Here is a 24,837-nt window from a genome sequence, read left to right on the forward strand (position 1 = left end):
TCGATAATTGGTGGAAACTAAAGTTGAAGTGACGGACCAAGTGTTCTGAAGTGTGGTTGTTGCTGCTGTTTTATAACTGGGATCCGCTTTTCTCCAACTGTGATTGTATGAGGCACTGACACATAACTGCCATGCTTGTAAAACTGCATCAAATCCCTAATTCCCATTAAGCTCAATGAGACACAGGAGATGCTGCCTTAAAATCAAATTTTCTCTGTGGACTTTTGGTGCAAATTTTGGAGCAAGTGTTTTTTTTTTGTCCAGAAATCAAGTGACAAGCAAACAGAAGAACGTGTACCAGAGCTGCTTTTAACTATGCACCAAACAGGTGTGGAAATGATCTCCACATCATGTTCATCAACATATTATTTGATGACAGTGATAAACGTTGGGTTAACTGCCTCTATAGCAATCGATCTGGTAGATATTGATATGACTGATAAGGACACAGGATGGGCATGTCCTGATTTCAGCCTGATCGCCATCACAGACTCTGTGACATCACTGCATAGATTGTTTCGTGATGAAGATGATTTCAGGTGCCTTTCCTCACAGTCCCTACATACCCAATGAAAGTAGCCTTCCAGGTTCCAGGACTCAAATTTTGTGGCTTAAAAACAGGAGTTTATTTCCCAACAGTCATATTGTGACAATATGACTTCACCAGATTTGTTCTTCATATTTTCATGTTACTTTGTATTTCATACACTTGCACATGGAGCAATAAAACAGTTGCAACTTAGTGACTATCACCATTTGGAGGCATAAAAGAAGTATTAGAACTACAGTACTGTACACGCCATTACCCAAACTTCATCAATGTAATAATGTTGTGGATTCAAATAGACTTTTTAATTATAATATCTCTTTATTTCTCTCTACTCATCCAATCCACCCATTCTTCTCCTTTGCTTTTGCTCCCTCTGCTCGGTCTATAGTTAGCTGTAATTAAGACCGGCTGCCACGGTGAAGGAATGGATCTCCTTCTGAAACCTTACACTGCCGTTCTCACACACTTCACATCACACTCGCAGACATGTGTAGGTGTTCACACAAACACACACAGGGACACAGACTCTGTGAAGAGCTGAATGCAGCCGGGTGCTGAGGAGTAACAGACACACACACAAACACACAAAAAGCCTCGAGGTAAAGTGATTTAACAATGTTTCTGCCTTTTCTTTGCATTCTCTTTCTTAAAGACTTTACAACATTCAAATTACTAAAAAAGCATTTATAATACAGACTTAACTTTATAACAGAGGCCATAACCCTGAGTGTGTGTGTGTGTGTGTGTGTGTAAAGTTGAAGGTTAGATTTGAATTGTGATTAGGTTATGGTCAGGTATTAACCAGTTGTGGTCAAGTTTGGGAATAATGAATAAAAATGAATGGAAATGAGTTCATTGCACTAACAAGAATAGTTGTTTTACATTTCCCCCATAAACTCCACAATAACTTTAATAGGCTGTTCACTGAAGCTTTCCACTGGTTATTAGAGTATAATGGTGTGTATTATGGTTCAGGCAAGTCATAAAGATATCTACAAAATAATGTCTTTTTTAACTAGCTAAATGACAAGTGAAACTGTCTGTAAAATGAGCATAAACCACATACCATATAACCATAAATGTTGCTTATGGTCACAATAATGTCCCTTATGAGGGAAGCACCAGCTGCTTGCAAAAGTTTAGTAATGCACTCCATTAGAAAGAGTTTTCTATTATTCGCCACTCTCCACTAGTTGCTAAATCAGCTGGAGAGGTTTACGTGAATGAAATATAAGCAACATTTCCACTGAGCGGTTTACATGTTTTTTTGTGTTTCCATGAGGAATATTACCAAGATAACCACTCCATTCTTTGACACCTTTCCTTTGGGGTACCAGAGTTAATGGTAAGGTACAGTCAGGGTGGAGCTGGTGGAGCTCTTTGAGACAAAAAGCCACAAAGTGAGCAGGATAAAAAGAGCTGCTGCATGCCCATTGTTGTCTGTTGTGTCATGTTCAATGTTCAATACGATGTGACGAACAATTGAGCACAGCCCACACCACGCCTACCAAGTAAACAAATTGGACTTTTTTTTTTTTAACAATTTTTATCTGTCTAAGAAATAAAGCTACAAAATAAATGTTGAAAAATTGTTGAAAAAACTAAACTAAATAAAACATTACATTTTGGAGCAGATCTGATTAACGGAGTAGAATCAGGATATATGTATTTATTTGTTAGGTTTTATATCCTGTTTTATGATAGATATTTAAAGAGCTCATATCAGACTATTCATCTTTAAAGTTATCACATTACATATATGAATTTTAAAAACTTCAAACTCATCGTCCATCAAAATAAGTTCTATCTACGGAGTAATGACGGAACTCATGCAATAAAAAAAATCCACTTAGGAAAAACTTACCACAGCAGCACAAGAGTTACTGTTTGTCAAGATGAATCGGCATCATCTGTAACCAGTATTCTGCCCCTCCTACGACAGTTTCATTTGTTGTAGTTAGTGTCATCTAGCGGTCTAGTAAATTGTGGTCAGTTGACAGTTACTAAAGTTGTGAGTTTGAATCAGCCATTTTGATGAATGCTGATGGTGAAGACAGCTGCACACAATCCTTCTCCATCTTCTTTGTTTGCTCATCAAGAAGCACAATCTGTAGGTTTTTTGTTTATATATTAGTAATGTGTAATATTCTAGTGTTATTATGCACATTTAATAACATAATGTTTAGTTCTTGATGTTTTGAGGGTCTTTTTTTGTATCTTTGTTTATTTTGCATTGTTTTATAGTTTTACACAGCTCCTTTAAAGTGCCTAAAGCCAACTCCTGTCTCTGGTGCTGTATGGGAAAGTGTTGAGTTCACCGCATGATTGTGTCTACAAACGCACAGTGAGGGCAGCAGAACCAGCAAGTGATCAGCAACAACAGAAGGACTTGTAAATAACGTGAAAACCCCTCAAAAAAACACATCATTGCTCAAACTCATATTTTACTGGAAACAAGTTTTTGTGCAGATGTCACTGTCATAATCCCAACCAGCTGTTTTTTTAACCCATACAAAGTCCCACTCACAGACACTTGAACACAGCAGAGTGTGACAGCATGATGGCTGCTGTGTGATCTCTGTTGTGATACAGACAGAAAATCCGGAGCCGGCCCTGGGCATAGGCAGTATAGGCAAATGCTAGGGGCGCCAAAAACAGGGAAAAAAAAATATATATATATATATAAATACTACTTATTTTTTTTTACCAGTGCCATTATTACTATTATTTCGAAATATTATATAAGCCCACAGCAACATAAAGTCATAGCAAAGACTATTAAATAATGCAGAAGCCTTTTTTCTGGGTGCAACGAGCCGTCGCTCTGTACCTGCCCTCTGTGAGGGGGGCGGGGTCAAGAGGCCAGCTGCCTCAATCTGACCGGACCGTGACCCAGAGACGAAGAAAAAGATTAATGACACTGTATCGGAATTATGTCCAAAAGACTGAAGCCATCCGGCGTCCAAGGAAGGAAAAGAAGGAAAGAAGAGGAAGAGAAACATGAAAAAGATAGAGGTACAGTAATGTCAATGTGATGAAGTGCATGAAATGAATAGTTTAATGCATCGTAGTTACCATTGTTGGAGCAGATTGTTAGCTTGCTAGCTTACTTGGGACGATAGCAACATAGTTTAATAATCAATAAATAGCTGAGTGGACGTGTGTTAATGTTACTCCACCTTAAATTCATCAGGGACGTTTGGAAACTTAACGTTAGGCCTGTTCAGGTGTTATTTTACAGGTGTCTTTCCTGCTTGTATGTCAGTTTAAATGCTTTTAGTTGTCCATCCCCTTTGTAATAGGGTGGTTGTAAGCCTTTGGTTTTATGTGTCACAGTTTATGTTTGTTAAAGTTTACATCAGTGTAAAAAAGTGCAGTTAAAGTGTATTACTGTTAATATTTCATACCTTAGCTTTCCCATATCATTCGTAGGCTAAACATACATATATATTAATTTCACTGCACTTTACTGGTTTCTGCACTCTGGTTAGACTGAATTGCATTGCAATGACAATAAAGTTGAATGAATCTCATCACATTTTCATTATTAGTCTATATTAGTCTCATGTGTAGCACACCAAGCATCTGTTTTTTTATTAAAATGTAACCTGCAGTCGTCACATATACTTCTCTTCTCTCTTCAGATGCACTTTTAAAATATTTCAGTTCCACCCCCAGTGACACAGCATCAGGTGCTGCTGTCCCGTCTACCTCTGCACAGCCCAGTGACACAGCATCAGGACTAAAGGCTGCACCTATAGACCCTGCTGACTGGACATCTCTTCTTTTTTAAGTAAGAAGAGAGTTAGTTCACAGAGGACCATTTCAAACAAAAAACAGTTCACAGATTTCCCCAAAACAACGATGGGAGAAGGTGTCAACATGACTTTTTAAAAAGAGTCTTAGTTAATGGGGAAAAAATCAAAAGGAGCTGGCTGATGTACTCCAAAAAGAATGATAGCTTGTACTGCTTCTGCTGCAAAATGTTCTCTACAAAAGATTACAAACTTAATAAAGAGGGACTGAAGGACTGGAAAAATGCAGGCCAGTTGCTGAAAGCTCATGAGGATAGCCGGGAGCACAATACCCACATGGCAACATGGAAGGAGTTGGAGGTCCGTTTTGCAAATGATTGTTGGCAATAATTCAGTCCTTAGCTGAAAGAAACATAGCTTTCTTTTTTACTCAAAGAAATAAAATCTTGAATACACACATGCAGTTTCTGTGTGATTGTATGAAAGTTGATTGTGAAATTGACTGCTGCTATGCAAGGGGGCGCCAGCTAAAATCTTGCCTAGGGCACCAAATCACTCAGGGCCGGCACTGAGCAAATCGTTGCTAAACCACTAACTAAAGACTAAACTAACTGAAGAACACAACACAGTGTCTGGATGGAAAGCTGGGTTCTCTTTCAAACCTCCCTCGGTCTCTCACTATGGGAAACGCCTTCTGCGTGACCGATCATGGAAGCTCCAATGACACCATGTCTGTCATATGACAGACCAATCAGCTCGAGGTGCACGGGCCAGCTCGCCCCCCTTATAAGCGCCCTGCGTGCTGCACCCGCCATTCTCGCTTTCTTCCGCTGTGAAGATCACAGAGTTCCTCAGCTGTCCTGTTTGAGATCATTCATTCAACTGCTCTTCCGACGCGCCGTCAAGGTAGTCACCGAGCGTGAATATTCTATATTCAGGATTGAACAGCTGAGTGTTTTTTACAGTTCCGTTGGTGAAGGACATTGAGTCCCGCCCCTGTCCACCTGCTTGCGGTTTTGCAATTTTGGGGAGAGACCCACATCCTCTCTGTATTGCTTCTATGGGAATCCAACACGCTCAAGCGTCACTCGCAGACTCCAAGTGCTGCCAGCACTGCAGCGCCATGCCAGCTAGGATTCTGGAGTGGCGCCTCAGAGCTTCGGCCACTTCTAAAGCAGACCCGTGCCTCTCCGACAGTGCTGCTAAGCCGAAGCCGGTTAAGGCTAAAGCCAAGTTTGACCAGCTCCTCGACTCGGAAGACGAGTACGGAGCAAAGTCTGTGGAGGAGGATGATAATCTGGACCTTCTCAACAACAAGAACGAGGACAATGACGAGGACGCCATCCTCCCCTCAGCCCAGACATCCCGCCCCAGCAGCTCCGTCAGCAGAGAAATCCAACCCTCCCCTGCTCCTACGGAGGTCGACTTGCACGAGGTGTGTAGGTGGGCAGCATCACGGCTGGGTATCGACTGGCCCGCATCACCGGATGACAAGGGTGAGGAAAGGGATCTTTATCACGGTAAAATTCTGCCTTCTCACCGTACACCGACGAGTCAGGCCATGCCCGCCGTCCTGGCATGCATGAGGGAGATGAAGCGGTTTTGGGATATATCCCGTTAAGGGTTATTCTTGCCTGGAGGTCGTTAATAACAAGGAGTGGGGTCTTGGGGATCCCCAGTAGTGGAACAGGCGTAGGCTTCACACCTCCACCCCAGCCGGCGCTCCACAGTGGGCCCCACCCTCCTGACGACAGAAGCTACAGGGGAAGCCGTGGAGGCTTTAGAGAGCAAAATATCTTCTCTATTAAGCCGAGGGGCGGTTCACATTCTGCCGGATGAGGAGAGAGATCAGGGTTTTTATTCCCGAAAAAAGGAGGATCGCTACGTCCGATCCTGGATCTGCGTTGCCTTAATTTACTCCTCCGAAAATACAAATTCAAAAAATACAAAAATACAATATGTTCTGTTCCGATCCATCCGACCAGGCGACTGGTTCACTTCTGTGGATCTGCAGGACGCTTATTCTCATAAAAGCATATATCCAGCACAGGAAATATCTCAGGTTTGCTTCTAAAGGAGCAGCCTACGAGTACCAGACCCTGCCTTTCGGGCTGACATTAGCTCTGAGGGTCTTGCAAATGTGTGGAAGCAGCCCTGAACCCGATGCTCCCAGCAGCGAGGTGATGGAGAGGGATACGCAGAGACTGATGGTCAGGCTCCACAGCTTAGGCTCCAGTACAAACCACGCAAAGAGTGTTTTGTCTCCCACTCAGAATATCAAGTATTTGGGTCGTGAAATAAACTCTGTTGCATTTTGGGTCTCGGGTCCGGGCGGAGACATTTTGCCGTCACCTGGCTCTATTTCAGCAGGGAAATCCAGTGTCGTTACGGGACTGTCTTCGGCTGTCAGGGCTGATGGCGTCATCGATTTCTGTCGTCCCGCACAGGCTGCTGAAAATGAGGGATTTTCAGCGCTGGGTATCCTCACTACGTCTGGACGCACGACGTCACTTCAGACGTATGGTGAGGGTTTTCCGGAATGCCGCCTGGCTCTCCGTTACTGGAGAGACCCGGGCATATTCACTTCCGGCGTCCCACTGGGAGCCGTAGTGATGAGGAAAACAGTTACAAGGGATGCCTCGTTAACGGGGTGGGGAGCGGTTTTCGAGGGGAGGTCAGTGAACCTCTAATTAGGAGGTTTATGAGGGGAGGTCAGTGAACCTCTAATTAGGAGGTTTATGAGGGGTGCGCGTCGCCTGGATGCACTCTTAGGGTTGCCCTTCGAGCCATTAGAATTTGCTGATTTAAAGGTACTCTCCCTTAAAACTATCCTGCTGCTGGCTCTGACTTCAGCTAGACGGATAAGTGAGTTACATTTTATTAGATTATGGGAAGGTGAGACTGCGTCCTAACCCGGCTTTTGTGCCTAAGGTTAGTGATTCTGCCTACAGCTGTTCCACGCTTGAGCTGCTCGCTTTTCACCCACCGCCGTTTGCAGGAGAGGATGAAAAACGGCTCAATGCACTTTGTTCAAAAAAAGTTCAAATTTCAAATTAAATTAAAAAGTACTGATTTTGCATATATGCAAAATATGTCGAAATTATAATAACACACACACACATATATATACATATATACACATATACATACAAATATATATATATATACACATATATGTACATATGTATATATATATATACAGTATATATATAAAAAACATTTATACTGTACATATGAAATGACTCAAAATTAATAATGTATCACGTAGAAGTTCCATTTGTGGCATTTGTCTTTTTTAAAAAGCAGTTGTTTTGTTGAGAAGTTAAATAGAATGGAAATTGTGCATTTGATATTAGTCATTGAACATAGTAAATTGGTGGATCTACATCATGGATTACTAATTTAAAAGTTGTTTGATCTTTGTGAAAATAAACAATGTTACATTATTTGTGAAATGGGATGAAAACAGGCTCTGTTTAACAATTCTATCAGAGCTGACTGAGGGAACGCTTGTGTGTATACAGCAGCAGAGCAGTGACAGGTGGGACGAGACACATTTATCTTGTCAAACTGGTGTTTTTTGAGAAGTACAATTCCCTTCTTTTTATGGGAGCTTCTTGTGTTCTTAGTTGTACTTCAACCTATGTGCCGTTGTAAAACAAAATTCACCTGGGAAACATCTGTTGCATACTTTTGTTCAGATTTTGTGTTTCACGTTTAAAAAGTTCAATAAAACACAAAGACTCCTCACTTTTGGCACTAAGCCGGATCCATCTATGTGTGTACTATGACAATTTATCACCCAGTATGTTTTTATGTAAAAGACTAGAGGGCAGACAGCAATATTGCATCAGCCCCACTTCATCTAAACCTTTCTCTATGACAGAATTGGCATGATGTGATATATAATTTAACAGTAGTGTGTTTTTCAAAGCAAACTGGAGCTGCTGAGACTAATCCTACATCTCAACTCTGCAGGACAAAAAATACAAAATATTTAAGTCTAATTCAGTGAGAACTTCTTAGATCTGACATAAAATGAGTAATTAAGAGCTGATAGTGTTTGTTCCACAAGGCATTTTGATGTATTTATTTGCTTTTTTACCATTTATATTCATCTCTAAAGCTCTTGCTTTATTCAGCTCTTTGCAGCAGCAGTGGGAGTGACTCACTTTACCCTGAAGGAATCATTAATATTTAATCTAATCTAATCTAATATTATCTACTAAGAGTACATCTCACTGAGGTATAGTGCACAAGCATCAATATTGATGAGGATCTGTGACCATTAGATGATGGACCATTTTGATGAACTGTCAGTCAGTTTCAAACCGTTCACGTGCTTCTGTTAAAAAAAGAAAAGAGTAAAGGAATTGATTTGAAAACCTCCTGCATTAAAATGCAATTAAAACTTACTTAATGACCCAAATGGATTCTGACAGAAGCTTTAATGAGACTTACAGGATAAGTTATGGAGCTGCTTCAGGGTAAACTATTTTAGAAGAAAATAATAATGAAATTCAGTCAATTTATGTGACTAAGACTTAGTCAGACGACATGATAAGAGCTACATTTACTGGTTAAATAAAACAACACCTGTCTTCTTGATTCCTTTTAGTTTGATTTAAGCATGGAATCGGCCTAAGCTCTGTTAATGTAATTTCACATAAGATATTTATAGAAATTTTTTTTTTTCCTTACACAAGGCAAAAAAAAAAAATATATAGTTTGAGTTTATAATTAGTTTCTGGCACTTCATTTTAATTTAAAGTATGCTTCCTTTGTGTTCATTCTAAGATAACTGTGTGAGATTAAATATAAAATGATCCAAGCTTCAGGATTAAGATAAAACAAATTCTGTGATAAATCAAAGGTAATCCCAGTGTTGTATTATTACACAGTCCTACAGTTACACCCGGCACAAATAATGTTACGTCATTTCTGTTCAACAGCAACAAAAATCCCACCATGACTCCACCATATGTTATGTACTGCAGCTTTACAGAGAGACATCATTTATTAATAAAGCTGCCTCCATCTTCATTTAGACCTAAGTCTGACTTTCTTTTTTGTTTTAAGACAAATGCTGCCATCATAATACAAATGAAAGAAATCTGTTCTGAGGCTCCAGTAATAATACTGACTGTCAGAATGATAAAAGAAGAAGAAAGAAGCTTCTTCTACAGCTGCATTCAGATGCAGCTCTCTGTATGATGTATTGTGTCTTTTATCTCATTCTCTTTGCTATACACTGCTAAAAAGTTTAGTGTCTGGTGTTAAAAACCTGCAACGGACTAAAGAGCAAAACAAAGATGTGAGAAATCCACAAAAACAACAATAGAGAGAGAGGTACAGAAGTGGGAGGAGTGAAGGATACTTCAGCTCAGGTTATTATCCAGGACACTCATACTGTGTTTCATTTTGTCACTCACCTGGGAGTCCCTGTGTACACTTTGTGTGTGTGTGCACGTGTGTGGGGGTGTGCACGTGTGTCTGTCTGTGTGTGTGTGTGTCTGTCTGTGTGTGTGTGTGTGTGTGTGTGAGAGAGAGAGAGACAGAGAGAGAGAGAGAGAAAGAGTCACATTCGAAGGACAGTCTATCGCCCAGGGGCCTCAAGGGACCCTCAGGGGGCCTTCCTCTAGTCCCACTCCAATTAGAGTGAAGCCACCTCTCTGTCATTCTTACACACACACACACACACACACAAACACCCACCTGTATTAATAAACACATTACTTAGCTGTTGATGTACCTAATTGAACACCAATAATAACATAACAATGATAATAATAATAATTATAGCACCACTAGATATAGGAATTCATTACTGTGTTCATTTCAAATGAGCTAAAACAGACACAAATTTAACACATAATCCAGCATTTGTTTGTCTATCTTTGTGAGGTCCATAAAACCAACTAACCTAACTAGAAAGAGAGACCGTATAACTCCAGTGTTAGCTTCTCTACACTCGCTCCCCGTACAGTTTAGAATTCAATTTAAAATCCTCCTCCTCACGTACAAAGCACTTAATGGTCACGCCCCTTCATACCTGAAAGACCTAGTCTTACCTTATCACCCTAACAGACCACTTAGGTCACAAAATACAGGTTTACTTGTGGTTCCAAGAGTCTGTAAGAGGAGAATGGGAGGCAGAGCCTTCAGTAACCAGGCTCCTCCTCTCCTGTGGAACCAGCTCCCAATGACAGTTCGGGGGGCGGAGCCTCTCTCCCTGTGTTTAAAGTTAGACTTAAAACTTTCCTTTTTGATAAAGCTTATAGTTAGAGCTGGTTCAGGGAAACCTAGACCATCTCTTAGTTCTGCTGCTATAGACCTAGACTGCTGGGGGATTTTCCTGTGGTGCACGCACATTCTCTCTCTTTCTATATGTCATTAATCTTGTCTCTTTCTCATATCATCTGTATTATCCTACATATCATATCATCACCATTATTATTATTATGCTATAATTGAAGTACATTTTTCCATCAACAGTCTCTGCTGCTGCTTTTATAAATGACATCATAGTTCTATAAACATGTCATCACTGACTCTAACTGTCCTGTATAAACTTGTAACTTGATACAGTTGTTGTGTATCTGCTCCTGGTCTCTCTCTCTCTCTTCTGTCTCTACCTCATCTCCCTCTTGTCCTTCCTGTCCCCCACCTCTCCTCTCCTCTGTTCCCCATTATGTCCTTTCACCCCAGCCGGTCGAGGCAGATGCTGCACATCTCTGAGTCTGGTTCTGTCAGGTTCTGTTAAAAAGGAGTTTTTTCTTCCCACTGATGCCTAGAGTTTGCTCACTGTGTGAATTGCTGGGTTTCTCTGCTCCTCCTGTGAGTAAGGCAGCAAACATCTCTGCAGACCCGTCTTTAAACTGCTGCCTTCAGGCAGGTGCTGCAGAACACTGTCTGCAATAACAAACCGCCACAGAGACAGCTTCTGCCCCCAGGCTGTGAACAATGAATGGTCATCGCTGCACTACGCTCATTTGCATATTGCGGTTATTCTCAATAACTTGTACTTGTACTATTTATATTTGTATATATACCTTCTGCTCTAAAAAACAAACATGTTCTTTTTATACAATTATTGTTTGTTGTTTTAGAGAGAAAAGTAAAAACATTCCTTGGCTTTAGGTTAGGCTTTGGCTTGGGCACAGTAGTGATGGTTAAGGTTAGGGTAAAGGCCTCTGGGATGTATTATAATGTTAATGGGTGTCCTCACTACAAATGCTGCACAAACGTGTGTGTGTGTGTGTGTGTGTGTGTGTGTGTGTATTGTGTTATTCTGCTTTGAAAAACACATTTAATTCAAGTTTTTAGAGCAGCTTCACTCTGTCGACTGAGCTGAAAAACCATCAGCACGTTTCAAGAAGTTCAGCAGTCGGCAACAAGACAAGATGGCTGCCGTGACAAATAAAAGAACCATTCATTACAGAGAAGGAAAAGGAGAGAGGGAGAGAGAGAGGGGGAGAGAGAGAGAGAGAGAGAGAGAGCAATTGTCCCTTTGAAAATTACCAAGCTGAATTCTGAGAGAAAAACAAAGGCTGTAATTAGACAGAGCCATTACTGCCTGACTTTGCTTTGTGAGTGTATGTGTGTGTGGGGGGGAGGCAAGAGCAGCATGTGCAGGTGGGTGATTAAAGTTAGAAGTGTGTGTGTGTGTGTGTGTGTGTGTGTGTGTGTGTGTGTGTGTGTGTGTCCTACATGTGACTTACCTACACGTGCATGTCATAAGGAAATGCTGTATTTGTCTTAACCATGTGCACAGTGTGTGTGTGTTGGACACCTAAAAATGACACATCACATAATCTGGTTTCCATGACTGAAGAGGACATTACATACATTCATTTCCCAGAGACTTGCTCTAACCTTAACCCTAACTCCAGTATAACCTCGTCCTAACCCTCCAGCATGTCTTTGTCGTAAAATGGAACAATTTATGTTCTGGGAACTTGATAAACTATCCGTGGCACAGCGTCTTTGTCACATTCAGTCTCCACTTAAGTCCATTTGTCACCTTCCACTGACACCGTTTGTGTCACAAAATGTCAATAATGTTTGTACGTTGTGTTGGTCCTCACAGACACCCCCAAACTAGAACACACACACAAGGATTGTGCAGCTATCCTTGTGAGGACATTGCACTGACTTCCTCCTCACCACAACCATATCTAGTTCATAACCCCTATGTATATGTATATATATAGATATACAGTATATATATATACATGTGTATATATATATACATGTGTATATATATATACACATGTATATATATATACACATACATACATATATACTGTATGTCTATATATACACATGTTGTATCTTTGACTATGCTCCTCCTGCATGAATTGTGTGGGGTTTGCATTCAAACATGAATGAGCGTATGATTAATCATATTTGGTCGCAGTGATTTCTCACATAAATGACTTTTTTTTTCAAATACATAGCCCTGGACGTTATTTTCTCGGCAGTGCTTCACCTCAGTGAACTGCATGTGTTCATTCTGAGGGAGCTTGTTGTATATGAATGCATTAACACAGACTCTGTGCCATCAGCCAGTGTGAGACTTGGACACTCGCCTTCACTGAAAACTTGGCCGCCAGCAGGGACACAAGGAACAATCGATAGAACAGAAGATTAAAGTCGAATTTCACAGTGAAAATTGTGGACTGTCTCTATGGACTTTGGTGTAGGAGAGTGAGTGTTTGACAACTGTTAGTTTCCAGTCAGAAAAGAGCACATTGACACACATACAGAGAGGGAATTACATAACCAGCATCTTTTTATTCTGCACTCATTTGCACTTTTGTACACTCAGCACTGGACGCTGTGTACACTTTAAACCCACTACACACACACACACACACACAGTAGCTCTTGATATAGTGAAGTGAGATTTACAACCTTTTTTTTCTGGCAGAGGACATTTCATTTCAGGCTGAACTGCAGCAGCACCACACAAGCCACTTCAATCACAACACAAGCATCACCCTCCTCCACAGTCACTGAGACACCGGGGGCAGTATCTGAAACCCAGAGGAGTTAAAGCAGGAGCTGATCCACCTCCCCCTGTGTCCTCCTTACCGCAGCAAAAACTAAATCAGCAGAAATCCACATAGTTTAAACTACTTTTGTGGTTTTTTCCTTTTGTGTGTAGCTCAATAAGCTCAACATGCTGCAGGAAGGAAAAAGAGAAACACACACACACACACACAGTCAGCACTGCAGGTTTTCTCTCTTAGTGAATTTCAAAACGATCTCTCTATGATGTCCATCATGTTTTCCTATTGTGTCCTCTGTCTCTGCATTCTTGTCCTCATGTATGTCCTCATGGAAAGCATCAGATATTGATAAATGTGGCAGTAATTCAAACGTCTAATTGCTTTTCACAGAGATGCCCCTCCCAGGATTTTGAAAGGCGGAGTAAAGGAAATGTGGTCTAGACGAGGGATGTTAACTTATTAACGTGGCAGCCTGGAATAACAACATGGAATAAAGGGAAACAAAACAGTTTGGAATAAAATCACTGCGGCAGTCAACATATGCAACCCCAGCTAAAGTTTGATCACTGAATATTTAAACCAAATGTCTAACACGGTTAAATGTGAAATCAGTAAGAAATATATTATATTAGGTCATAGAATTGTCCACAATGTTAAGGAAACATCATCATCCATCCATTTTCTACTGCTCTATCCTCCACAGGGGGGTGCTGTGCCAGTCTCTTACAGTGCCATGTGCCTTTTCACCAACAAGCCAATGACCGAGAGGAGTTGACAAGGAAAAGAGATCAGAACTAACTTGGCTGTGTTTAGGGATGGGGATCGAGAACCGGTTCTTCTTCAGAACAGGTGTCAATCGATTCCTCAGAACCGTGACCCCGCCCGCTTAATGATTCCACATTTTGTCTGATCCATTTAATGTGAAAATCAGAAAGTAAAGAGAGTTTTTATAAACAAACAAATGTGTACTTATTCCCTCACCCAATGAGAATCAATAAGGAATCAGATCGATAAGCAATATCGATAATGGAATCGTTACATTCTTATCAATTACTATGTCACACTGACACAGCTGCACATACACACATCCGTCTCTGAGGAGCTTTGCTCATAAAGTAAAGGTGACTTCAATATTTGTAGTGATGTTGGCCTCTAACACGCAACGACTGTACCTCCACATCCACAGGTGGGAAAACTCTTTTCTCAAGAGTTACCTTGGTTTAGATTTTATAAAAACACGGTAATGGGAACAAATAGTTGTGTTTATTTTTGTTCAGGGGCCTGGTTTGCCTTAGACACAAGTAAGGGAGGCGTTAAGGAAAAAAGGTGCACTAGGTCATAAAATAACCTGATAGGAAACACAAATCTTGTAAATATCACAATTTTTTTTTAAGATTGAGTGAGTGTACTGATTAAAGGCAGCAAATGTGAGAGCGTGATATGGAAACAGATTCAGCGAACAAAGGATGATGTTGAGAAAAACAGTGGATGAGAGGAGAAACGTGTGGACTGATGAAGAAAATACAACATTTCCACAACAACAACTACTGTCATGTCATCAGGCGGTGGTGGATTTGAAACTGTGTGACAGTATTTATCTCCGTGAACTAACTCCCGATAGGTTACTAAGTAACGTGTATATTTAATCCCTTGTATTATCAGGACCATTTGAGCCTCCAGTCATTCACTGACCTACCTTCATGACGATGAAGAGGACCAGGGTGACAAAGACGTTGACCTGCGGGTGTTTCCAGGCCTGAGCGTTTCCGAGGAAGTCAAACTCCTCAGCGATGCCCTGCTTGGCCCACGTGTGGTTGTCCAGCAGCGTCACCAGAGCCTCCTTCTGTGTGAGCTACAGGCCACAGGAAGTGAAATCATCAAGCCAGAGGAAACTGTTTCAACTGTACGTCAGATTGTTCCGCTCACTTCCACAGTGTCTAACAAATGTGAAAATGTAAAATAATAGGTTCAATGTTATAGGTTCGAATGGTAACGCACGGCAGACGAGGCGTGGCCACATCTGGAATACACTTTTAGATGCTGTGAAAGTTTATTCAAATACCTGAGTGAAAGTTAAATGCATCAGACAGGAAGTGTATCGCGGTAACATTGTATTTAAACATATGACTGTGTCAAGGTAACAGTGGTGGCGTCTGAGGTGCAGAGCTCTGAGTGGGCTCTGTGATAGTGGAGCTCCAAGGAGTGTGGGTCAGTGTGGGAGGAGTTTTGAGAAGGCTGAGTCACACTGAGAGAGAGAGAGAGAGGGCTGACAGAACAGACCGAACATTTTCTTTTTTCTAATTCTAATAATTACACAAATGAAAGGATTGTAATTGGTGAAAAGTCTTTGTCTCTCCCTCTCTCTCTCTTTCACACACACACACACACACGCGCACACACACACACACACACACGCACGCACACACACACACACGCACACACACACACACACAGTGTGAGTCAGCCCAGTTAGGGAACAGTATGGTTGTCTCCTGTGCAAAAAGATGGCACGTGAGCACATTAACCCTGTGATGTGGTTATTAAATAATCATAAATGGATATTTAGACTGCCATGTCACAGTATATGATATTATTGTGTATATCCATAAAATGCATTCACAGTGAGTTGATTGAGGGTAAATATCCTTCATGGGGATAATGATGACGAGGAAAGATCATTACTGCAAAATGCTGTTTAAACAAAATTCGTCATAATTTGTTCCACAAGGTCTTCAGAATCTCTTTTAAGATTCTTTTTTTTCACTTTAACACATTTACTAAAACATTAGTTACCTTGTAACCATGTTTTGTTTTTTTAAGACAAGATAACATGATCCTTTATTAGTTGGGGAAGATGATGGTATCACAATAAAGGTAAAGGTAATAAATATTAAACATGCATTTTCACATGATATCGACTATTACAATTATAAAATAGAATAGACTAAACAGAATATACATTAAATAACCAGAATACATACAGTATGAGTTTAATATGTCCAGTTTAAACCTGGATTGCACATGAAATATTGGATTTATGTTAAAATGACATATGATGAGTAGCAACTGAGAGCAGTGTTTGATGTACAGCACAGTAATTTGGTTTGTTTGACCTTCATCAAAAATCAGAAGATAAAGCACACACACACACACACACACACACATAAAGGTTCTGCAGTCACTTGTTGGTGTAACAGTCTTCAGTTATTCTTCATACATTACAGTGTGTGATTAATGTGTGGGGAACATACCTTTCCAGCCATAAACTGCCCGAAGCCAGGTGGAAATGTTAGTGTGGAAACAAGTAAAGTGACCAGCGCTGGATACAGGAGTCGTCTGAGGAGGAGGAACGGAGAGAAGAAAGGGAAGATGGAGAGAGGGAGAGAGAGAGAGAGAGAGAGAGAGAGAGAGAGACAACGATCAGGAAGAACTAAAACATGAGCAGGGATGAGCCGACACTTGGTGTTGGTATCAACATGCTGAGGTTAATTGAATACTCTACTTCCCCCACAGGTGTCGGTTTATGACGTTTGTCTCTATATACGTTTGCCCTACGATGGACTGACAACCTGTGCAGGGTGTGAATCCCCCTTTGGCCTTATGTCAGCTGGGTTTGGCTCCACGACCCTCAGGTGGAGGATAAAGCAATGACTGAATAACAAATGTTCATTCTCTAATATGCAGAGACGATAAAAAACAACTCGCTGAGTCATGTTGCTGAGTGTGTGTTTCTTCTTTATGGCAGAGATCATGTATATTTTTATTCTCATTATTTTCACACTCCACTCAGAAACAACAGTGACACTGTTGGTTGAATGGCGTAAAGTGAAGCAGAACACGGCAGCAGCTTGAAGCTGGGGGCGTGTTAAATGATAAAATAAGGTGAATAAAATAAAAAATAACGGACATCCTGGATCTGATGATCAAATGACTCGGAGGCAAAAAAAAAACCCTGATCGAGACATCCCTTTTATACTATATATATATGTTACAAATATCAATTTAAGCCTTTAATTTCATAGACGCTGTAAAAAGGGGGTGGAGTCTAGGACAAGAAGCCTCACACTGGTTGGACATGAAGGTGATGAAAGAGTGAACTAAGAAAGGTAACAGCAAAAACAACTGAATGCAGTCGCTGGTGTTTGCAGCAGATACTGTGAACTGTGAAGATTTGCACTTGGATCAACAGACATATACAATGTTTTACACCTGGAAACAAAGATACGTTCAAAGACGATATAAACAGAATATTAGGATAAAGCTATACAGAGAACACTATTTAAACTATACCAGTCAAACAACGATGATTATGCACAAAGCACACTTCAAAATGATTCAGTCTTAATGATTGATGTATAAATATGAAGCAAAGAAACCAGAAAGTATTTATTTTTAAGAAGCTGAAAAGAATCTGAAAAATATTTGTTATTATAAACAAAATATTCAAACCCATAGTTTAGGGTTAATTAATAATTGAAAAACAGTTGCAGCCCTAAATGCTTCATAAATAATAGTAATAGAAAAGATTGATTTAGTCAAAACTGCTGACACTTACTTCTTCATGAGGAATTTGTTGATGGCCTTCTGATTTCGGATGAACTGGACGATAAGTCGGTTCAAGTACACAAACAAGGCGCCGCCGAAGCCACTGGCAATGCTGCAATACACACATACACACAAAAGGAGTTTATTTAAATACTCAACACAACACATTCAAATACAGGACGGGAAAGGAAGAAAGGACGAGAATGTCAGCGGAAAAAAAACAACACGAGAAAAACAGCGAGAGAGAGCGAGCGTACAGTGTGACAGGGATGTGTGGGGGAGTCGCAGACAAAGCAGGGAAGGAGGGTTACATAAGCAGTCATTTAAAAGCTCAGTGGGAGTCCCTCTTTATGGAGGAGGAGAGGAGAGAAAGACAAGCTGATGCTTAGAATTTTATCTTGCTACATTATTAATTCCATCAAACACTTCAGAATAAATAATGACAAGGAAGGTGAGAACATTCACCAGAGGAAACACTGCATGTATCTCGTTTTGTGCCTTTCTTTTAAAAAACAGATGTTTTCCGAGAAAAACTTAAAGTCCTGTCTCTCTGTGAAAACAGTGAAGGAGGATTAGGATTAAGAGGGCTATTCCAAGGAAATAAAATATCAGAAAGATGCATTATTATAACTTTCTATAATTGAAATGTTTTGAGTCCCAATGAAATATAGGCCCTGTTCAGACTTGAGTGGACAATGTTAAGTAGAACTCTTCACACCTGGATGCATCTCCTGTGACCACATGTGATGGGATCTCCCTTCATTTGTGTTTGCAGGATGAATGTGAGGATGCTGAGAACTGCATCGTCTGAAAGTCTGTCGTGATAAAGTTGACTCTCCTCTTTTCTTCAGTGTAGTTTTTATTTGACAGTGTTAATGTAACAGTAAATGAGTTGGTGTGCCAATAAAGACCAGATACACTTTAGAATATAACACTTTTGGTGTTATGAACCTTTCACACCAAGCACTCTTTGCAATTATCGTAATTCCACTACATTCCACGTACGGTTTGTGCTGTCAGAATATTTACAATGGTTTCTGACAAATGAGAAGTTGCACTTCAAAGCCAACATGTGGTTATTATGGTATGAGGAGCAGCCATCTTTAAGTAGGAGACCGCACTCAGGGCACTGCCTGGAAGTGTGAGGTCTGTGATGGAAAAATATGTAAATATGTTTTATACTGTTACTGCAAAATCTCTTATTCATGTATAACGAGTGTATTTGTTTTCTAAATAAACTCTAAAATGAAACTCTGTTTTTTGTTTTTCTTGTATAAATGCCATTTACAGTATGCATGCAATAAACACAAGGTTGGGGTTGATGCACACAAACACCGTCTCAGTACAGAAAACCAGTGCTGAAACGTATTGATTGTTAAAGAAATGATAACAAATATAAAAGTCACAAAGTTTCCACGACTCTAAACTACTTTTTTTTCTCCCAAACCCCAAAAAATTCCTTACATTACACATAACAGAGAAAAAACATCAAAACCATACAAACTTCAAGTTTACTATTTTGTCTTCATTATTTTAATAATTTATTTCAGACTGCTTCAACACCGCAGGGAACTTTCTTTCCTCCAGACTCACTGAAACTTTTCATGTCTCCAAGCGTTTTTCTCAGCTTCACTAACCAAGTTCCCCCACTCGGCTGTATTTGCCTCTTCTGCAGTATCTCCACAGTGGGTAGGATTTCTGCCATGTTAGTGTTTTTCCTGAGGTCAATCACAGACTCAAAGTGTTTGTTTCTTTACTTCCAACCTTTTGAAAGTTGCCTGTTGTGGCAGGCAGAATTAACAGTGTGTGTGTGAGGCTGTATATCCATGCAACACAGCCTTTTCCAACTGGGAAACTCAAAAGTTAAACTGCTCAATACCAACACCAACGTCCATGTAGAACATCAGCTTGTTGCTGGTCGACCGATGCCACCTTTGGTAAGTTTGGGTAACTACGAACATCTAAGTCAACGATTTCAAACACCGAAGTTCCAAAATATTTACTATTGAATTGACTGATTGAGGAAACTATGGATCAACACTTCCCATGGGTAGAGATGCAAATGTGCTGATTATCTCTATGGACTGGCTTACAGCAAACTCAGGAGAATATCTGAACCTAGTTTTCAAGTGATGGCTCAAATTCACATAAAAAACACTTGAAAATATTTAGCGTGTGGAAGCTGTTATAGCTGTAAAAGGGGGACCGACTCTATATTAGAGTCTATATTAGAGTTGGGCGATGTCCCCTAAATTGGCAGTCGATGATGTTCACAGTAAAACATCAAAACATCGTTGTGGACGATGATATCGGGGGGTGTGAATGTCCGAATGTCCGAGCGAAAGTCGTGGGGAGTTCATAATCTACCAACCACCTGGCAGACCCCCGAGCCGTAGGAAGGAGACCTCGGAAGACAGCTAGCTCCTTTAGCTCAGATTAGCTTGTTCAACACATTAAACCACGGGACTTAGTCTGCGATGAAGAACGGCACTTTATTCACACACTGCAGGCTGATACACAGCCTCTCAGAGATATTAACCTGCGGCTTGCTAACACTCGGCTCTACTCGGTTCTACTTGCCTCGCCTGCCGCACTCCAGCGACTGTGTGACGCGTGACACAAGAATCATGCCGAACTGTACCTCAGTTAAAAAGACTGAACAATCCTAAAAACGTGGGTTAATAATAATAATAATAATAATAATAGATTTTATTTGTATTGCACTTTACATTTGAACAACAAACCTCAAAGTGCTACATTTTTAAAAACAAGATAATAAAATAAATAAAAGAAATAAATTAGCTGTATGCTTTTCTAAAAAGGTAGGTTTTGAGTTATTTTTTAAAAGCATCCTCCGTCGGGGAGCGGCAGCTTCAAAAGCTCTGTCCCCCATGGTCTTGAGCCGTGTCCTGGGTGCGAGCAGACGGTGCTGTTGGCCTGACCGGGTCCTGGCTGACGAGTGTGGTGTGAGGAGGTCAGTGAGATAAGTGGGGGCATCACCGTGCAGACAGTGGTGGGTGTGCAGGAGGACCTTGTGTAATCTCCAACAATTACCAGGGAAATGTCTAAAATCTCAATATTTTAGGATTAGTTTGTGTCTGACACGGTGGGGGCGTGGCATGTCGGTCAGCCAATGTCGATGTCATCGTCCATCGGCACAAACCCTAGTCTATATGTATTTGATTACATTATTACAGTCTCTGCCGCTGTTGTTGTCAGGCGATGGAATACTTTTGTCCCTATATTACTATCTTAATACTGTGTATATCATACTGAGAACTTGTTACTACAAAATGATGAGTGTGAGATCTAGCTGCCACCAATTATTATATTCACTTTGCTTTCAGTAATAACACAAAATATTAAGATTACTAACAAAGGATGAAGGTAGAAATGTGTGTCTACCTAATGACTTACATTAAAGCCGTAGTATGTAACTTTTGAATATAAAACCATGTCCTCTTCACACCTTTGTTAAATTAGTTCATCCAATGGGGATTAAGCCTATCACCCAGTCACCCAGTGACATTCCAACACTGCACACAGGAGGCGTTTTACTTTACAACTGCTAGCAAGGTGGAAGCACAATAGCTACGTAGCACTAGTAAATTGACTGAGTTGGCTGAAAACGCCACAAGATGGCCACAAAAAGCAACATAAATTTGAGTTTCTGTTCTATCCCCTCTTTAAAGGCGACATGGAATGCTCGTATCGCACATATATGTTAGTTATGGAGGTCTACTTACATATATTAACTTGTTTTCATGGTCAAAAACCTCCTAGTCGCTGCAAACGAGCCGATCAAAATATCTCCTGACTGACGCTCTCGTCAGCCGCGCTGTTTCAGACCAAAACCACACCCCCAGAACATGGACTTCTTCTGCAGTTGAATGTACTCAACCGGATGTGCCCGGACTAGTGCCCGCATCAGGAGGAGCTACGGTGGTGGGAGGAGTGGTGAGGTTTACTGATGACATCATCAGTAAACGGAAGTGCCTTTCCGCTTCGCAGAGCCCAGGAAAACAATAAAAGCCTATTTTCTCAGCAGTGGCTGAACTGTTTGTTCCGAAACTTTAGGGTTTCATAAAAGAGGTAATGACGCAGATACACACACACAAATGCAGCGTTAATTGGAGCTTCCGGTCTATGTCGCCTTTAAGTAAAGAGACAGATATACATGACACAGAACAATGGTTATTATGGTAAAGCAAGTTCCACTGACACTGTACACCTTTCTCCTTCACAGTGTCTTTGTATTTGGAGAGGTTACTCGTGTTTGTGTTACTTCTCAAAGTAAGTCCGGGAACTTTGGAAGATTCTGTCCCATTATTGGCTGTTCCAAGAGTAGTGATGAAATTCAACTTTGAGAAAAGGTAGTACAGGAATCAGGTTGTATTTTAGCCTCCTCTCTTTTCTAATGATTGAAGGTGTAAACAGTGAGAAGACTCTTCAAAGAATTGCCCTTGAAAGAATCTTTCCTGAACAACTCGTTCTGGCCTAGTTGACTGGGACACTGACCGACTTTCAGCTCAACAGCAATTGGCAGGAGAAGATGGAAACACACACACACACACATCATAGCAGCACTTTCTTGTGCACCATATATGCAAATCATTGTTGGAGCAGTGGGTGTTAACAAGGTTAAAAAAAACTAAGAAATAAGTAGAAGAGAGTTTCCTTTTGCAGTTTATAACTGGAAAGTTATTTAATCTAAAAGAGTGAGTAAAGGAAGGTTGAGAGTAGCAAGAGCACGAGCCATCCTCTGCATATCTCCCCACCTGCTTTCTTTTTCCACGCTCATGGTCTCATTCACACAGCAGTGAAGGAGCCCTCAGGCTATGGCAGGATAAAATAAGACACTCCTCAGTGTGCAAGCAACTGTTTCAGGATGAATTATCCATGTTAGGTGACTCATGCAGGCTACCCTGAATTTACACCTCCACAGGCGCCTGAATAATATCTGACTTTATGCTGCAGTCATGGAAAATGTGAATACCTTTATTGTTTAACATAACTGTAAAACAATGACTCTCAATGTTTGGATTTAATTACAGGTCCAATGTGTAAGAATATGTACCCTCCAAAAGTGATTCTCTTTCTTCTGATTTGCAAAAAAGTAACATTCAATTTCAAAATGTGAAACACACACTCTGTTGTGACTGTATTGACACGAGAGGGTCACCTCCATAAAGAAAGGCTCCTCCCTAAAGTACAAATAAAAGGATTATTCTAAGACTACAAAAAACAAACCATTTCTGTTTCAAAGTAAAACTACATATTACATTAGGGATTACATTAGGCACTCAAGGTCACCTTACAGGCACAGTTTAAAGATATACACAGGTATACTTAAATGTAACAAAATCAAGTTAATAATGCATAAAATCATTATATACAAATCTAATTTTTAACAGTCCCACAGTCCAAAAACATGCAATATTGGGATTAGGTAAATTGGTCACTCTAAATTAACCATAGGTGTGATTGTGAGAGTGAATGGTTGTTGGTCTCTATGTGTGTGGGCCTGCAATGGACTGGGGAACTGCCCAGGGTGTGACCCCGCCTATCGCCCTATGTCAGCAGAGACTGGCACCGCCCACGACCCTCCGGTCGGTGGAGGATAAAGCAGTGGATAAAGGATGGATAGTGTGAACAGATGTGATTTAAGACAGGATTTGAAAGTGGAGAGAGAATGAGAGTTGGAGTTTCAGAGGTGTGAGGCCGAGGGTCTGAAGTTCTCTGGACACCATGATAGAAAGGGCAGACAGATTATACATGGAGGTGGATGGAGGAAGAAGGCCTGAGTGTGTGGATGGATGTGTTAACGGTCAGTTCAGAGAGGTGGAAATGGATGTGGTATTTGAAGGACAGCAGGGATGTGATTATTGGAAGGATCGTAACTTCTGTAACTTGGAGAAAGTAACAGACTTTCACAAACACACAAACTAGTGACGAGCAAAGCTGTTCTTCTCCGTGTACTGAATCATTAAAATCAGTTCATTAAAAAGATTAGTTTGCTAAATACTACATAATACTACATAATACTACATAATACATTTCCTTGGTAAATGTTGGAGATTAACACGTTTTCACGATGTTTAAGTCTTTTTAACTCATCTACAGTACAAGCATTGTTCGGTTTGATTCTTGTGTTAGACGTCGTGCTCATGACTCTTCCAGTGACTTGAGTTTATGTCACATTTTAGTATCAGCTCAGGTCACTTGGAACCTCGACAGATCGGGTACCAGAAATGCACCAGGTAACCAGGTACTGTCACTAATGGAAGAGCAAAAAAACAAGTCGTGCTACAACTGTATAGTGGAAAAGCTAATTGCTAATCTTCTTCACTCGTGATGCACCATGTAAGGTGTATATCTGAATATTTACTTACCCAATGACAGCAAAGGCAGGAAGCTCCTGGAGGTCAAAGGGGAAGTCCAGCCGGAAATTGGTTTTAAACAGAGCTGTGATGGTTTCTAGAGGAAGAGCAACATCCAAGCAAGATAAAAAGGGAGAAGAAAAGCAGAGTCAAAACAATCATGTCAGTCATCGCAGCTAGTGTGCAGTGTCGAGCGCTAACAGCAACTCTTGTCCTGTCTCTGTAACAGAAGTTAACAAGTGAGAAGAAAACACAAAGTTCAGCTCGCTGTGGCTGAACTGTTAACCTGACATAGGTCGTTTTAGAAGTGCGTTCTTCATAAATGAAGAATGACAAGTGCAAAATAAGTAAAGTTCAATTGATCGATAATTACCTTCGTCTTTGTTCCAAACAGCAAGGACTCTGAAGATGAAGGCACTGAAGGTAGCAGCAAAGAAACCTCTCCAATAGTTCCTCACCGCAAAGAACGTGGACGTTACTTCAATACTGAACAACACTCCTGCACACACACACACACACACACACACACAGCCATTGTTTACCACCGCAATAAAGTTTTATATATATATATGTATGTATATATGTGTATATAT

General features: G+C 40.6%; 1 protein-coding gene across 5 annotated transcripts in view; it reads right to left on the reverse strand.

The window, feature by feature from the left end:
- The window catches only part of LOC131462429 (chloride channel protein 2-like), a 148,375-nt gene that overhangs the window by 48,620 nt on the left and 74,918 nt on the right, over positions 1–24,837 (reverse strand). For all 5 annotated transcript variants that reach the window (XM_058633648.1, XM_058633647.1, XM_058633650.1 and 2 more), the window contains 5 exons: positions 24,618–24,743; positions 24,257–24,341; positions 17,875–17,976; positions 16,571–16,655; positions 15,016–15,171 (listed from right to left, as the gene is read on the reverse strand). In XM_058633648.1, the coding sequence (XP_058489631.1) occupies positions 15,016–15,171; positions 16,571–16,655; positions 17,875–17,976; positions 24,257–24,341; positions 24,618–24,743 (554 nt within the window). The remainder of the gene's footprint in view (positions 1–15,015; positions 15,172–16,570; positions 16,656–17,874; positions 17,977–24,256; positions 24,342–24,617; positions 24,744–24,837) is intronic.

Source organism: Solea solea, chromosome 7, assembly GCF_958295425.1.
Source record: "Solea solea chromosome 7, fSolSol10.1, whole genome shotgun sequence".
NCBI classification, from domain to species: Eukaryota; Metazoa; Chordata; class Actinopteri; order Pleuronectiformes; family Soleidae; genus Solea; species Solea solea.